General features: G+C 34.8%; 1 protein-coding gene across 2 annotated transcripts in view; it reads left to right on the top strand.

Moving 5' to 3' along the window:
- The window catches only part of LMBR1 (limb development membrane protein 1), a 145828-nt gene that overhangs the window by 113195 nt on the left and 14598 nt on the right, over positions 1 to 18035 (top strand). For both annotated transcript variants that reach the window (XM_046668846.1, XM_046668845.1), the window contains exons 11-15: positions 1252 to 1328; positions 1952 to 2029; positions 4191 to 4264; positions 4511 to 4601; positions 5967 to 6033. In XM_046668846.1, coding sequence (XP_046524802.1) covers positions 1252 to 1328; positions 1952 to 2029; positions 4191 to 4264; positions 4511 to 4601; positions 5967 to 6033 — 387 coding nt within the window. The remainder of the gene's footprint in view (positions 1 to 1251; positions 1329 to 1951; positions 2030 to 4190; positions 4265 to 4510; positions 4602 to 5966; positions 6034 to 18035) is intronic.

Raw genomic sequence — 18035 nt, 5'->3', positions numbered from 1 at the left:
CTCTCTCTTGGTAATGTTTGATTGAATGCCAGACATTTCTTGTGCAAAATTGTGGAAACTCTGGGTGATGTTTTCTTCTCTTTTGGGACGATTTCCTTTTGCTTCGGGTCGGCAGTTGGAGTGGGGACAGGTCAGTTTAATCGGTCTGCACTTGGATTGTTTGAGATTAGGTTTTGGTCTTTATGAGGGCTGCTCTGTTTCCAGTTTGGCCTTACTCCTAGAGTATAGCTTTTCCTTGGTCCTAACCAAAAGCATGGTTGTTTTGTTGTTGTCTATGACCCCATCTTCTTCGTGCATCCTGAACTCTGGTTTCTGCCTCTCAAGAGACGTGAGCCTGATGAAGCTTTGTTTCGCATCTCTGCCTCTTGGCAGTACCTTCTGTTCCTCTTCTCAGCCTCTGAGCCACTGATGCCTTGAAGGGCAAAGTGGCTGCATGTCAGGCTTAGTTCTTTCCTCTTTCCTTTTCCCTGTGATCATAGACTCCTAAATTCTGGCTGCCTTGCTGGCTCCAAACTCTGATTTTTGCCTCCCTGGCTCTTTGAGTTTGCTGAAAGCTGTGTTTTAGCATCGTTTTCTTTTACCCGGTGATTTCATCTTGATTTCTCAGACTTGTGGGTCCAGGCCAGTTGCATATGGAAAATGCCATGCAAGGAAAGGTAGTGCAAGTCAGAGGCTCAGTTCAATTTATTTCACAGAATATTGGCCCCTCAATTTTGGTCATCGTGGGAGCTCTCTGATAACCTTCATACAGGTTTTTTTAAAAAAATTGTGTGATCCATCTTTTCCAGTTGTTTATGGCATGAGGATTGGGTGATAGGAGGTAGACCCTTGGAGCTAGAAGTGGAAGTTTGCTTCCAGCCTTCAGAAAACTGGAGGTGTTTGTCTTTGGGATATGGGATTAGACGGGTTTTTACTCATGTTACTTTATTTATTCAAATCTATATCAAATACAGATATTTCCGCATTTTCAGAGTAAGCGTGTGTTAACAATATTTTTCATTAACAATTGAAATGTCTTTATAGAGCTAAAATTTAAACATCACAGGATTGAGCTGTTTAGTATAGCAAACTGATTTTAAAACTCTGATTTTTGTATTTTGTAGAGGAAAATTAAAAATTATGTTTTTTCAAAAAGAAATTACGAAAAAATAATACATACTGTAGAGCAGTAAGGAATGAAAATGTGAATCTGGACAGAATTTTTGGAAATTACTGAAGTCTTTTGTTGTATTTTGTTTTTCCTTCTAATAGAGAGACGAAAAAAGGCTTCAGCATGGGAAAGAAACTTGGTGTATCCTGCTGTCATGGTTCTCCTCCTTATTGAGACAGTAAGACTCTATTTGCCTAGTTAAAGAAAGAAGTTATTTTGTATTTGCTTTAGCATTTGAATATGGCAACTCCCTCAGCTAAATGGTTTCAAGTAAACTGGTTTTCTCTCCACAGGATTAAAATCCATCTATGCCTTTATTTGTAAAAACTCAATAGAGCCAAAACAGAAATTAGTGGTAATTTTTAAAAAGTCCTCAAGATTATCTATTTCCTCATGAAAGCAGGAAATTCATTCTTCTGTTTAATGGAAAATTAAGAGACAGGGTGTTGTAGATACTCTGCTTCATAATCTGTGATAGGATATGAAAATTACATTATTAAATTAGTTCTGATAACATTTTAACTTTTTAAATCTGTTGAGTTGTGGGTTTCCAGTTGCTGAAATCAGTTAGGAAATGGATCTATGTTATTAGCTTTTGTCACAGCTTTGAAATTATAATAATTTGTGGAATCTTTTAGAATTTATTCTGGAGTCTTTGTAGATAGTCTGTTTACTTTAGATTTATATGTATAATTTTGGTCTTGACTGCTTTTCTTCTATTCTGAAGCATACATTTGGTTGGTTACTTAGATTTTAATGTCTTTGAAATTCAGAACTGATAGCTTACTTTTTGTGTTGTAGTCCATCTCAGTCCTCTTGGTGGCTTGTAATATTCTTTGCCTGTTGGTTGATGAAACAGCAATGCCAAAAGGAACAAGGGTAAAGTAAAACGCTTTAAATGCCTTTCTTTTCCAAAAGTATTCTGTGTAGATACCCTGAGTGTTTCAATAAGTAGATTAAAACATTCACTTCTCTGCATGTATATTCTTCAAGTTCTTTGAATTTGTTTATACAATGAGCCTTCATAAACAGTGTTTATAAGCCATGATTTTTGTTTCTGATTTCTTACTTTGGATTGGCCAGGCCTTTTATCAAGTATAGAGTTTCCTTTTATATTTCGTATCAGAGTTTATCTTTGTTTTGCTGAAATTTATATTTGTGATTCTTTAAGAAAATGTATACTCTGTGAAATAGTGACACATAAAGAGTTTATTATTAGATGGATTCGTTGGGTTTGAAAAACATCCAAATGTGTGGTTGTAGGGACTCATGCTTTAAAAGTGACACCTTTTATGAAACTAAGGCAAAATGTTCAGTTACTGGAGGAGAGTCAGATGTACTCTTTTCATTAATTAACTTAGTTTTCTCTCTTGTTTCAAAATTGATGATTTTATTAAATTCCATCAATTAGCCTATTTGAATATATTCTCCATAAGATAGTTACCGCTAAATATCCATATTTGGCATACTTTTTCTAGGTATCTCTGTAAAGTTTCAGATACTTAAAGTGGCATTTAAGTTTTGACATTTCATTATATTTTTCTAAGTCAGCAGCTTTCCCCTCCCTCATAGAAATGACTTCAGCTCTTCCAGACTTCTGATACCACTTGTCTCTCTGAACCAGATGTTGTACCTTTTCTCTCATATAAAAAGCCAATATCTATCTTAATTCCTTCCCTTCAGTCCAAGATGAAGATACTCTCTTCTTTCAAAAGCTAATTCCTTTAGCCATATTCTCAGTTTAAACTGTCCCCCCCGCCCCCCACCCCCCCTTCCATGACCTTGTACCATCTGTTACTGCCATTGTCTGTCCACCAGTGTGAGCCTCCCTGTTTGCTCCAGGTGCCCCATTCCACTGACAGACAGCAACAGTAATTAACAGTCCTCCTCTGTCTACAGCCTGGTCTTTGTCTTTCGTTTAGATTGATATTCGTTGACATTGATAGAACAGGAAATCACCTACTGTGTTGCCTTCTACCCATTTTTAACCCATTTTCACATACTCCACACTGGGTAAGTCCCAAGCCTCATGGTACATTTCTGTACCATCCCCTTAGTGCATAGTAGAGAGGGGCTTGTACCTGTAGGCTCCTTGTATGACTGTCTGAAGTTAGATGATCTTACTCCTGCCTGTAGGCCTTCTCTTGAGACAGGGAATGTTTCTAAAACGTTTTCCATCTTGGTCAATAAACTTTCTATTACGCTTACATTAGAATGTGTATATAATATGTATGATATTGTTTATTGGTTTATTTTTTATTAGGCTGACTACACATTCTTAATTATCCTAGTATTTCTGTTACACGTAATCAAAACTGATAGTAAAGTAGTAGTTCATATTCAGATAATTCATTTAATCAGTAACCTCTGAAAATATTGTTCCTCCTTAAATAAGAAATGTTTTTTTGCCTATCTAGTCTCATTAATAAATATTACTTTTTCTGTTTGTTTTTTTAAGTTTTAGGTAAAGATATGTTTTGAGAATAGGTATAATGTTTAGGAAAAAGTTTTATAGCATTACATTTTAAAGAATCTGTGTTAGTTAAGTTATATCTTTTAGAAGTCTGAATTCCCGAGGAAGATTGGGGAAAGGAAACTTTCAAGTTTAGAAACAGGATGTGCACATTCACTTTCTCTGCTTAGCATACTTTTGACCTACTTTAATTGTATAATTTTTTTAGGTTGCCTGAGAGCTCAGATAATTAAATCTTCTATTCCTGTTGTACTATTATATTTAAAAAAAATTTCTTCCAAGAATATCCAGGATTTAACGACAAGCATCATATCATTTTGATAAGTAACTTAAATTACATTTGAGATAAATCAGAAATGTTTGAAGCTTGTTAAACTTGTTAGTGTGGTTGGAATTAGTTGGTGCACTCAGTAGTGACATGTTTTATTGTCCTTCGAAAGTCTAGATGTTACTCCAGGGTATTAAACATTCCTAATTTCAACTGTCCAATATTTACGAAACAACAATTTTAGGGAAACCAAATATAATGGTGTCATTGAATTCTGAAAAGTGTTTTTTTCCCCTCAGGGACCTGGAATAGGAAATGCTTCTCTTTCTGCTTTTGGTTTTGTGGGAGCTGCACTTGAAATCATTTTGATTTTGTATCCTTTCTTTAACTGAACATTCGGTCTGTTAACAAGTTTTCTGTCTAGTTTTTTGGGACAGAGGTAATTTACTAAGACACTTGCCCGGAAGAAAAAACAAGTCAGTCTTCCTCAAGCACTCCGAGTGGCTTTTTGTTTTGTTTTGTTTTGCTTTGTTTTTCCTTGGGGCCTTAAGACTTTGGAGACTACTGAGAACTTGAGGAAACTGCCATTCTGTGGAGAGTTTTTCCTTGATTCTCACAGCTATCTTATGGTGTCCTCTGTTGTCGGTTTCTATAGCCTCCGATTTTTTGGGAACTTTATTCCCAAGAAGGATGACACAACTATGACAAAGGTAAGGTAAAGTCTTTAGGTGACCCTGCCTCCTTTTTGCCTTCCAAGACAAATGAACTGTTTTATTTAGTAATCGCCCTGAATGGTTATTTGCCGTGATAGGTATTTGTTTGTAAGTTGCATAAACACAAACTGGAAGATTTTCAAAATGCTGAATGAGTGGGAAAAGGATGTGCTCTGTTTAATTTGGACGGCATCCATTCACTTGTAAATACACAGAACTGCAGCTTGTTAACTAGCTGTAGAAGGCTTCTGAAAGGACTCTTTCTCCTCTAAAGAAAACGTATTGCTAATGAGTAACTTTGATTGCACTAACTGTCCTTGGGGGGCTTGTTTGAAATCTGAAGAACTTGGTTGCTACAAGTAGTAGAGACAAAGTATTTCAAATTTGAATAATTAAAGCAAGACGGAAGAGTTTTATTCAGAAACATTTTGTAGTCTGAGGCTAATTTGACTTTCTACAGTATGTCATTGGCTTCGGAATTAGCAAAGGCTGTTATTTTGTATAGTGACGTCTTTGTAGAATATTCCCAGAGGCTGACAATGAAGAGTAACTAATAAGAGCTGCTGACTTCTTTTCTTTTTATTGTATATTCCATATTTTCAGCCTCTTTTAAAACGGAGAAGTTATTTTATCTATCTTATCTGTCTGTCTATAAAATGCTATGACTTCTTGAGATAATTAGCATCTAGTTTATGATCATACATGTTAATTAATATTTTCAGCTCCTTTTATTTAATATGAAAGATATGCATAGGTTACATTGAAAATGAATGACTAGAATTTGAGTGTTTTGGCTTTCTAGCTTTTTGGTATTAAATCTTATAATAGTTAAACATATGAGAAGTAGATATTATGTATCTTGAGCAGAAGTCTGGCTTTAAAAATAGAGTCAGAAGTATTAGATGTATTAATCCTTTTTTTAGTTCACAGGGAAACTTATTTGAAATTGGCACCATTAATCAATAATGTAAAATACATTGTCTGAGGTGTAATTTAGGTGTTCTATAACTGTATATTTGTGCCAGGTACTGTAAATATCTTCTAGAACTTATAAGAACTTTAAATGTTTACAGAAAAAGTTTCTTATTTTCTCTAAATTCTATATTGAATAGTGTCAGTAAGAAGTTAGCGAAAGACAAAAGGTAACTCGAATGTACAGGAACTTCCCAGAATGTGAGTGGATTGTGTTCATCGCCCTGTTGTTTAACTGCCCAGTATTCTTTCTGTTTTCTCATGACAGATCATTGTATTTATCACCCTGTTGTTTAACTGCCAATATTCTTTCTGATTTCTCATGACAGATCATTGTATTTATCACCCTGCTGTTTAACTGCCAATATTCTTTCTGATTTCTCATGACAGATCATTGGGAATTGTGTGTCAATCTTGGTCTTGAGCTCTGCACTGCCTGTGATGTCAAGAACACTGGGTAAGTTTAAATGAGAATTTCTCATTTGAAGTCCATACCTTTTTAAGATGTCTTTTCTAAACTTCTTCCTTGACTTTTAGTTTTTAAACTTCTTCAAAAAAAATCACCGTTTGAAATATAAGGTTTCCTCCCACATTATTTTATACCTTTACTTCTATACTGCATTTATATATAGGGCCGTACCAAAACGAGTACTTTTATCAAATAAAGACCCTTTTTTTCGTAAATACTTAAAAACATTCCTTCTCCAAACAATGGACTTCTTTTTTCCCCCCACTGATTAGTTAAGCTTTTGAGTCCCGTAGTTAGGAAATTGTGATTTTTAGAGAAATGTTTAATGTCTAGAAAATATTAACCTAATTTTTCTTATATGAAATGTTTTTAAAAACGTATAATTCAATGTATGGTTTAAAAATTGAAAATCTGTAAAGTTTATTTTAAGCTGCTTTGTGTCCATGAAATGGACTTGAAAGCAGTGAGATCTTTGAGTGCACACAATGATTTAAAGGACATCCTTTAGTTCTTTAGTTTTTTACTTGCCTGTCATTTATATAGTTTTCTTAATTTTTCAATTTACAGAGAATTGTGCTTATCTTTTAAAAGTAAAACATTTCCACTTTGTCATTAAAATAGTTGAATACATCTTCATTTGGCTTTCTTATCTTTCATAAAGCACTGTTGCAGACTGTATTCTCAGTTCTTGGCTAAATATTATTTCGACAAAAATTCCCATTAGACAGTTCTGTTCAGTTTTCTAAACTTAGATTTCAACTTAAGGGTGTTCACAAATGATGAGAAAAATCCCATCCTTCAACCTCAGCACCTTGCTCGTAGCAAAAACTGCTAGTGAGTTTGAGTTGCTTTTCTTTTAGCTCTTATGCCGCCATTATTTACTCAAGACTCACAGCCAGCAGGGCTGCAGGCTGTGCTCAGAAAGTATAAGCTTTATAGTTCTCTTCATAATTCTTATGAGAATTTCATGTTTTTATAAACAGTGAAATCTAAGTGTGACTGTAAAGGGGCCACTGTTGACAGACTAACGCGAAGCTCGGGTGCGTCATGGTCTTCTTTCTTTTGTCTGCCTTGTAGGACCTGTATTGTTTGACATCTGATTAAGGCGGGCTGATTTGGAAAATGCCAAAAATGGGCACTTTAGTAACTTGATTTGTAGCTAAATGTTATCCTTTGTATTATGACAGTCCAAAAAGTAATTTCTGTGATATTACAGCCACTCTACAATTTTATCATTTATGAAACTCACCGTACTCTGTTATTTAAGATTAATTGTTAATAGTAATATTTACTGATTTTATGGAAGAAAATTGCATGCTGAATGTAGTTTTAATACAAAGAAAACAAATTAATGGCAAAATTTGCTTTTTGAAGATCAACAAATTAAATTCCTGAGTAGTTTGCCATAGAGATAAATAAAAAGACGTAAAAGAAAGATGGAACAATTAAAATGCAGCTAACAAATGCCTGGACCCAGCTGTCCAAACAGGATTAATGGAGTGCATTAGGGTACAGTGAGTCATGTGGTGCTTTGCAAAATATCAACACGCACTGCATTACATGTTATGCCCAGTGGCACTGAATAGATGAAAAGAAATAAATACGTTAAACAGATTCATAGAGGCTTTTCACAGTATTAAAAAAGCAAATTTCTGGACTAAAAGAAAAAGCTTTATTTTAGTATTATGGGAAATGCAAACTAGAGAGTTACTGTGTAATTCCTCTATTAACCCTTTAGAATTGAGTCTTTGATTCTAAGAAGATAAAATATAGAGAATTGTCATGAATATTATCCTAGTGTGTAACAGGATTTTGGTTTACTAGCTGAAAAGCTTGTAAGACTAGAATAGAGGATGTATTTAACTACCAAATTCCAGGCTGTGAAATTTTTCCCTCTTTCTCCTTGCCTCTCACAAGGAGATCCTGACCTTTGGCTGTTCTCATTTGCTCCCGTGAATTCAACCAGCAGCAGCCCATCACTTACAGTTAAATGTGGAATAAAGTAATGAGAAAAAGCATAATTTACCTGTATATGTACAATTTTTCTATTATAATTTTTAGTGATGATTATCACTTTAATTGTAAATTGAAAATACATTGAATCCTGTGTAAAATAATTAATTTGGTGATATTTTTGCTTCAAAAATGAAAGTGTTCTGTGAGGTTTTTTTCTAATATGCCAATTGCTGTTGTTGCTGCGTCATAGGCATAAACCATAGCTTTAGACCTAAATGCCTCGTGTGGTGTGACACATTTATTAAAGAATTCCTTTGAAATAGCTTCTTAGGTTTGAATATGGAAAATTTCATACCAATTGAAAAATTACCAGTAAGTAGATTTTATAAGCCTGTCACTTGCTGGAAGGAATTAGGTTATGAGGAAAATTTTGACCATGTATTTTTAGTCGAATATAATTGATACAGATTGATGGTTTGGTTGTCCATAGGATACATGAAGAATCTGTGCTTAATAATTTTTATTCAAATTCTTATTAAAGCCCTTTAAAAGTAATGCCATGCCAGTGGATATGATTTCCAAAACATTGTTTTGCTGCCTGTTTATACTTGAGTTTTGAAGAATCTGACATTTTTGGGGATTTGATGTTCATATTTTTAGTAAACAATTTGCAGTTTGGTTTAATAGACTCTCCAGGGGAGATGATTGACAAGGTGAAAATAGAACAGGATCTAGCCTAATAAATTATCTATAGATGCTTGAACTTTTCTATAATAAAGTAGTTTAAAGGTAGCAATGAATTTTCTAAGAATAGATAATAGATAAATAAATAGATAATAAAATAGATTTTTTTGTAAGAATAGATTTTGTATGATTGCTGAAATGTTCTTTATTGTGCTTAGTCAAGAAACAACTGAGAGATTGACATTTTTTGCATAATTCTTTATTTGAAATCTTCTGAGGGGGAAAATTTTTCTCGATTGCAACCAACAGACTTTGCAATACTTTTACTAATTTCTATTTTAAAATTATTTTTCTAGTTATTTTTTTCATCCTGAAGTTTTTTCTGTGACTTATAAGTTATGCAAGGCCCAAATTGCAGATATTTTAAAAAAATGTGCTTACGATATTAAAACAGAAATACCCTTTCAAATCAGCTTGAATTTATTTTTAGTATTTCCATGTATTTCTCATCTGGGTCCCATATAGTCCATCATCTTGCAGGAGAGAAAGTGGATTGTTCTCTTTTGTTCCTTGATGAATGGACCCTGTTTAAAAACTGGTACTTTTTGGAGACGCCTTTATTTGGGGTTTGTAAGTATACTACTAGTATTTACCCTGGGCTTCCCTCTCCAGTTCTCGGTGTGAAACAGGAATGCTTACAAATGACAAATGTGAAATAAAAGTATAAATCATAATATATATTCCTAATTGGATATTGATGTAAAAATAATTCCAAAGCCCACGTTGAAAATTTCTCAGTAAAAAGTTTATATATGACTTAATTATATCCAGTTATATTGCGTAAAATAATAAATGAGTGATACTAATTAAATTTCGACTAATACACTGTTCTTATATCTGAACAGTAAATTTGTATATCTAGTTAGGATTTTTAAAAATAAAGAAAAGTATTCAGTGTCAAATGTCTAAAAGAGTTAAGAGAGTAACTAGTGCTCACTTCCTAAGTGCTCTTACTCCTCCCACTGTCTACTTGTCCTGTTCTTCTGAGACTGCTCTGGTTTCAGGGCACATTGTGCTGTCTGCAAAAATGTCACGTTGGCCACGCATTATCTAAATAATTTAGCCACCTGTTGACATACGTTCAAATACCTTAAGTTTTAGTTTGTTATAAAGTGTTTTTTGTATGAAAATAATTCCAGTTAGGATCATTTAGCTGGAAGGAGCCTTAAGATGTAATTTTTAAAAATTTAATTAAAATGTTAAAATTAAACTAGACAGTAAACTCTAGTAAGGGTGGAGTATTCTATAAATGCCAGGGCAGTTTGATTTGTAATGTTACTCAAGTCCTCTGAATCCTTACTGATTTCCTAACTACTTGTTTTATCAATTATTGAAAGAAAAGTTTTGAAATCTACTATAATTGTAGATTTGTTTATTTCTTCTTGAAGTCTTGCCAGTTTTTGCTTCATGTATTTTGAAGCTCTAGTATTAGATGCATGAATGTTTAGGATTGCTGTGTCCTCTTAATGGATTCACCCCTTTAAAATTATGATAATGATGGAGACATTTTTTATCCCTGGCAATATTCTTTGCTCTGAAATCTATTTTGTGTGACATTAATACAGCCGTTTCAGCTCTCTTTTGATTAGGGTTAACGTAGTATGCTTTTTTCCATTCTTGTACTGTTAACCTGTTTGTGTCTTTATATTGAAAGACACAATTTCTTGTGGATATTGTAGAGTTGAGTCTTGCTTTTTTATCCAATCTATTAATCCTTGTCTTTGAACTTGGATGTTTAGACCATTTACATTGAATGGATTATTGATATGATTATCTTTGAATCTACCATCTTGCTATTTGTTTTCCATTTGTCTCATCTCTTCTTTGTTCCCCTTTTCCTCTTTATTTTCATGCTTTTGAATAAATTGCATTTTTAAAAAATGATTTCATTTTATCTTCATTGTTGGCTTATTTGCTGTAACTCTTTGTTGTGTTATTTGAATAGTATTTTTAGGGTTTGTAGTATACATTTTTAGTTTATCACAGCCTACCTTCATGTGCTATTACAGCACTGGAGTATAAGACCCTTACAACAATATACTTCTGTTTCTTCCCTGCTGGACTTTGTGCTATTGTCATATGTTTTACTTGTACACATGTTATAAATCCCATAATACATTGTTTTTATTTTTGCATTAATGATCTTTTAAAGAGATTTAAAACTAAAAAGTCGTTCATATTTACCCACGTGGTAATCATTTCTGTTTGCTCTTTATTTCTTTGTGTAGATCCAGATTTTCTTTTGATACCATTTTCCCTCTGCCTGGAGGACGTTATTTTAACATTCCTTGTAATGCAGGTCTGCTAGTGATGGATTCTTTCAGCTTTTGTGTCTGTGAAATGTCTTTATTTTGCCTTATTTTTTAAAGATATTTTTGCTGGGCATAGAATTTTAGATTGACTTTTTTCCCCTTCAGTTTTTTAAAGATGTTACTTAACTGTCTTCTCATGTGCATAGTTTTTGACAAGAAATCTTCTGTGATCATTATCTTTGTTCTTATGTGATCTGTCTTTTTTATTTGACTGCTTTTAAGATTTTTCTTCTTATCACTGATTTTAAGCTGTTTAATTATAATGTGCCTTGGTATAGCTTTCTTCAGATTCTTGTTGAGTTCATTGAGCTTCTTTTGATCTATAGGTATATAGTTTTCATCAAATTTGGAAGATATTCAGCCATTATTTCTTCCAATATGTTTTCTTTTCCATTCTCTCTTTCCTCTCCTTCAGGAACTCGCACCGCAAGCGTATCAGCCATTTAAAAGTAATTCATAGCTCACTGGTGCTCTATTCATTTTTTTGCTTTATTTTGCTTTCTTCATTTCATTTTGAATAGTTTCTATTGATGTGTCTTCATGTCTACTGGTCTCTTGTTTTGCAGTTTCTAATCTGTCATTAATCCCATCTAGTGTATTTTTCACATCTTACATTGAAGTTTTCCTCTGTAAAAGGTCTGTTTTACATCTTTCATGTCTCTACTTAACAAGTTCAATGTTTCCTCTAACTTCTGAAATATAAGGAATATAGTTATAGTTCTTTTAATGTCCTCGCTACTTATTCTATCATCTGTGTCATTTTGGGGTTGATTGTTTTCCGCAAGCATGCATTGGTAGTTCCCTGCTGAATACTTGAGACATCCTCTGCACACCGTGTGTGTTCCCACCCTGTGCAGCTCTCTAGCCACCATGCTGTCCCCAAGCTACAGATGCATCTCTTCAACTCACCAAGATGGCTGGACCTGTCCCTGTTCCTCTCCACACTGTGCCTGGAAGCCCTCTACAGGCAGGAGCTGTGGCAGGCATAGGACTCGGCTCGCCTGTTTCTCATTTCTCAACATCATTGAGCTTCATTGCTAGATGTCCAGGATCTTGCAAACCATGGTTTGGATATTTTGTCCAGTTTTTTGGTTGAGTCAAGTGTGAGGTAAAATCTGGTCTCTTTTACTCCATCTTGGCTGGAGCATGAAGTCAATAAACATATTTCTAATTGACGTAATTTAACCAACATCTACTTGCACAGTAAGACTGGTCAAAAGTTAATGTCTTTGCTTTAGTGGCATCATCTTCCATTCCACCCCAAAAGTGGGACCACTCTTTGGTTTTAGAATGGCTTTGTTTTTCAATGAATAAAACAAGTGGCAGTGAGCCTATTTACATTAATCTTGAAATTAATGATGTTTAAAAATTATTGTCGATTTTATTATTTCATATTCTTTAAATCACATTTATTTTTTGACACTTTCTTAGGTAAATTTATTTCAGAAGTCTAGTGTAGAGAAAGGAATTTGAAAACCTAGCGAGATAATAATTTAAACTAATCATTGTGAGAGTCCAGAGGGAAAAAAATGTGTGAATTCCAGTGTTTCATCAAAGAACATTTAATTTATAATAAGATATATGTATTCTCTTTGGTAATCTTAGGCTAAAGCCATGGCTATTCATGTCAGCCATTTGTGTGATATGCCAGCACACATAATTTATTGATAAAGTTACTTTAACCATTCCTTAAGTGTGTCAAGCTTTTTCTTTTTTTTTAAAGATTTGGGTTTCTTTTTTTTTTTTTTATTGAGTTATTGATAGGTTACAATCTTGTGAAATTTCAATTGTACATTAATGTTTGTCAGTCATGTTGTAGGTGCACCACTTCACCCTTTGTGCCCACCCCCCACCCCACCTTTCCCCTGGTATCCACTAAACTGTTCTTGGTCCATAGTTTTAAATTCCTCATATGAGTGGAGTCATACACAGATTATCTTTCTCTCGCTGGCTTATTTCACTTAACATAATTCTCTCAAGGTCCATCCATGTTATTGCAAATGGAATGATTTTGTTCTGTTTTGCAGCTGAGTAGTATTCCATTGTATATATGTACCACATCTTCTTTATCCATTCGTCTGTTGATGGGCACTTAGGTTGCTTCCACGTCTTGGCTATTGTAAACAGTGCTGCAATAAACATTGGGGTGCACAGGGCTTTTGGGATTGCTGACTTCAGGCTCTTTGGATAAATACCCAGTAGTGGGATGGCTGGATCGTATGATAGTTCTATTTTTAATTTTTTGAGGAATCTCCATACTGTTTTCCATAGTGGCTGCACCAGTTTGCATTCCCACCAGCAGTGTATGAGGGTTCCTTTTTCTCCACAACCTCTCCAACATTTGTTGCTATTAGTTTTAGATATTTTTGTCATTCTAATGGGTGTAAGATGATATCTTAGTGTAGTTTTGATTTGCATTTCCCTGATGATCAGCGATGATGAGCATCTTTTCATGTGCCTATTGGCCATCAATATATCTTCTTTGGAGAAATGTCTGTTCATGTCTCCAGCCCATTTTTTGATTGGGTTGTTTGATGTTTTGTGGTTGAGTTGCGAGAGTTCTTTATATATTAAGGATATTAAGCCTTTGTCAGATATATGACTTGCAAATATTTTTTCCCAGTTAGTGGGTTGTTCTTTTCTTTCAATCCTGTTTTCATTTGCCTTGAAGAAGCTCTTTAATCTGATGAACTCCCATTTGTTTATTCTTTCTATTGTTTCCCTTCTCTGAGAAGGCATGATGTCCGAAAAGATCCTTTTAATACTGATGTCAAAGAGCGTACTGCCTACGTTTTCTTCCAGAAACCTTATGGTTTCAGGTCTCACCTTTAGGTCTTTAATCCATTTTGAGTTTATTTCGGTGAATGGTGAAAAAGAATGGTCAATTTTCATTCTTTTACATGTGGCTTTCCAGTTTTCCCAGCACCATTTGTTGAAAAGACTTTCTTTTCTCCATTGTATGCCCTGAGCTCCTTTGTCAAAGATAAGCTGTCCATAGATGTGTGGTTTTATTTCTGGGCTTTCAATTCTGTTCCATTGATCTGTGCACCTGTTTTTGTACCAGTACCATGCTGTTTTGATTACTGTAGCTTTGTAGTATGTTTTGAAGTCAGGGATTGTGATGCCTCCCGTTTTGTTTTTTTTTCTCAGGATTGCTTTAGCAATTCGGGGTCTTTTGTGCTCCATATGAATTTTAGGATTCTTTGTTCTAATTCTGTAAAGAATGTCATTGGGATTCTGATTGGGATGGCGTTGAATCTGTAGATTGCTTTAGGTAGAACGGACATTTTAACTATGTTTATTCTTCCAATCCATGTACATGGAATGTCTTTCCGTCTCCTTATGTCGTCATCCAATTCTCTCAGAAAGGCCTTGTAATTTTCATTATATAGGTCCTTCACTTCCTTAGTTAAGTTTACCCCAAGGTACTTTATTCTTTTTGTTGCAATTGTGAATGGTATTGTATTCTTGAGTCCTTTTTCTGTTGGTTCATTACTGGAGTATAGAAATGCTACTGATTTATGCAAATTGATTTTATACCCTGCAACTTTGCTGTAGTTGTTGATTACTTCTAACAGTTTTCCAATGGATTCTTTGGGGTTTTCTATATATAAGATCATGTCGCCTGCAAACAGCGAGAGTTTCACTTCTTCCCTCCCTATTTGGATTCCTTTTATTCCTTTTTCTTGCCTGATTGCTCTGGCCAGGACTTCCAGTACTATGTTAAATAAGAGTGGTGATAGAGGGTATCCTTGTCTCGTTCCTCTTTTCAGGGGGATGGGGTTCAGTTTTTGCCCATTGAGTATGATGTTGGCTATGGGTTTGTCATATATGGCCTTTATTTTGTTGAGGTAGTTTCCTTCTATGCCCATTTTGTTCAGAGTTTTTATCATAAATGGCTGTTGGATCTTGTCAAATGCCTTCTCTGCATCTATTGAGACGATCATGTGGTTTTTATTCCTCAGTTTGTTGATGTGGTGTGTCACGTTGATTGATTTGCGGATGTTGAACCATCCCTGTGTCCCTGGTATGAATCCCACCTGATCCTGATGTATGATTCTTTTGATGAATTGCTGAATTCGGGTTGCCAAAATTTTGTTTAGAATTTTTGCATCTATGTTCATCAGTGATATTGGCCTGGAGTTCTCTTTTTTCATGGTGTCCTTGTCAGGTTTTGGTATCAGCGTGATGTTGGCCTCATAGAATGTGTTAGGAAGTGTTCCATCTTCCCTAATTTTTTGGAATAGCTTGAAAAGGATAGGTATTAAATCCTCTCTGAAAGTTTGGTAGAATTCCCCAGGAAAGCCATCTGGTCCTGGGGTTTTATTCTTTGGGATGTTTTTGATTGCTGTTTCAATCTCTTTCCTTGTGATTGGTCTGTTCAAATTGTCTGCCTCTTCTTGAGTGAGCTTTGGGAGATTGTAGGAGTCCAAGAATTTATCCATTTCCTCTAGGTTATCCATTCTCTTGGCATATAGTTTTTTGTAGTATTCTCTTATAATTTGTTGTATTTCTGCAGAGTCTGTTGTTATTTCTCCTCGCTCATTTCTGATCTTGTTTATTTGAGCTTTCTCCCTGTTTTTCTTTGTAAGTCTGGCTAGTGGTTTGTCAATTTTATTAATCTTCTCAAAAAACCAGCTCTTTGTCTCATTGATCCTTTCTACTGCCTTTTTCGTTTCAATAGTATTTATTTCTGCTCTGATTTTTATTATTTCTCTCCTTCTGCTGACTTTGGGCTTCATTTGTTCTTTTTTTTCTAGTTCGGTTAGGTATGCTTTAAGGTTGCTTATTTGGGATTTTTCTTGTTTGTTAAGATGAACCTGTATTGCGATGAACTTTCCTCTTAATACAGCTTTTGCTGTATCCCATATGAGTTGGTATGGCATGCTATCATTTTCATTTGTTTCCAGGTATTTTTTTATTTCTTCTTTAATTTCTTCAATGATCCATTGCTTGTTCAGTAGTGTGTTGTTTAGTCTCCACATCTTTGTGCCTTTCTCAGCTTTTTTCTTGTAATTAATTTCTAGCCTTATAGCACTATGATCTGAGAAGATGCTTGTTATTATTTCAATTTTTTTAAATTTGTAGAGGCTTGCCTTGTTTCCTAACATATGGTCTATCCTAGAGAATGTTCCATGTGCACTTGAGAAGAATGTGTATTCAGCTCCTTTAGGGTGGAGTGATCTATATATGTCTATTAAGTCCAATTGTTTTAGTTTTTCATTTAGCTCCACTATTTCCTTGTTGATTTTCTGTCTGGATGATCTGTCCATTGATGTGAGTGGGGTGTTGAGGTCCCCTACTATTATTGTGTTGTTTTTAACATCTTCCTTTAGGTCTGTTAATAGTTGCTTTATGAATCTTGGTGCTCCTGTGTTGGGTGCATAGATATTTATAAGCGTTATTTCTTCTTGACGAAGTGTCCCTTTGATCATTATATATTGTCCCTCTGTGTCTCTCTTTACCTGTCTTATTTTGAAATCCACTTGGTCTGATATGAGAATTGCAACACCTGCCTTTTTTTCCTTGCTATTTGCTTGAAGTATTGTCCTCCACCCCTTCACCCTGAGTCTGTGTTTGTCCTTGGGGCTGAGGTGTGTTTCCTGGAGACAACAAATTGTTGGATCTTGTTCTTTAATCCATTTTGCCACTCTGTGTCTTTTTATTGGAGAGTTCAATCCGTTCACATTGAGAGTGATTATTGATGCATGTGGACGTGATGCTGTCAATCTGTCACTCATTATCTTGTTTTCCTGTGTTTCTTTCCTGTGTGCTTTAGACTACCCATTTAATACTGCAATTTCTTATGCTGGGTTTCTTAGATTTTTCCTTATCTATGATTTGTGACTCTGTTCTGTACTTTATTTTAGTGTCTACCTTGAAGTTTGTATTTAGAATCTCATGTATAATATAGTCTATTCTCTGGTGGTCTCTTACTTACTCAACCAATACTGATTTAGACCCTTTGCTCTTCCCCTTGTAAATAATTATTTTCATTTTTTATTCCAGCTCGTCTTATTAATTTGTAGTTAGAGTGCTAAGAACCTCCTTGTTTTGGTAGTTTCCTTACCTTTACCCTAATGCTATAGTTGAATATTTGCTATCCTGTTCTGGTTCTATCCATCGGTCTCCCTAGTCTGTGGATTGTGTCCCCTTTCTCCCTTTTTTCTTTTTTCAGGTATGAGAGCCTTCTTGAGGATTTCTTGTAATGGAGGGCTTTTAGTTACAAATTCCCTTAACTTTTGTTTGTCTGGAAAAGATTTAATTTCTCCCTCATATCTGAAGGAAATTCTTGCTGGATAGAGTATTCTTGGCTGAAGGTTTTTATCCTTTAAAGCTTTGAATATATCACTCCATTCTCTCCTAGCTTGTAGGGTTTCTGTAGAGAAATCTGCTGACAGTCTCATAGGGGCTCCTGTATAGGTTATTCTCCTTTTTTTTCTTACTTCCCTGAGTATTCTTTCCTTATCATTCCTATTTGCCAACTTTACTATTATGTGCCTTGCGGTGGGTCTTTTTACATTGACAAATCTAGGAGATCTAAAACCCTCCTCTACACACATTTCTCTGTTGATCCCTAGATTTGGGAAGTTCTCTTCAATAATTTTGTTAAGCACACTTTCTGCTCCATTTTCCTTTTCCATATTCTCGGGAATTCCTATGATCCTTATGTTCTTACTCCTCATTGAATCCATTATCTCTCGGAGATTTTCCTCATTTTTTTTAATTCTTAGTTCTCTGTCTTCCTCTGTCTGGCGCCATTCAGCCTGTCTGTCCTCGATTATGCTGATTTGCTCCTCTAGGTTGTCTACACGGGCATTCAGGGAATCCGTATTCTGTTTTATCTGGTCCATTGTGTTTTTCATCTCAAGTAATTCTGTTTGATTCTTCTTTATGATTTCAATCTCTTTTGTGAAGTAACTCCAGAACTCGGCTTGTTTCTCTATCTTTCTCTCTACCTCATTGAGTTTTTTGATT

The sequence above is a fragment of the Equus quagga genome, chromosome 8 (assembly GCF_021613505.1).
Source record: "Equus quagga isolate Etosha38 chromosome 8, UCLA_HA_Equagga_1.0, whole genome shotgun sequence".
Taxonomy (NCBI): Eukaryota; Metazoa; Chordata; class Mammalia; order Perissodactyla; family Equidae; genus Equus; species Equus quagga.
The sequence above is the reverse complement of the archived record's forward strand: the minus strand, read 5'-3'. Positions and strand labels throughout refer to the sequence as shown.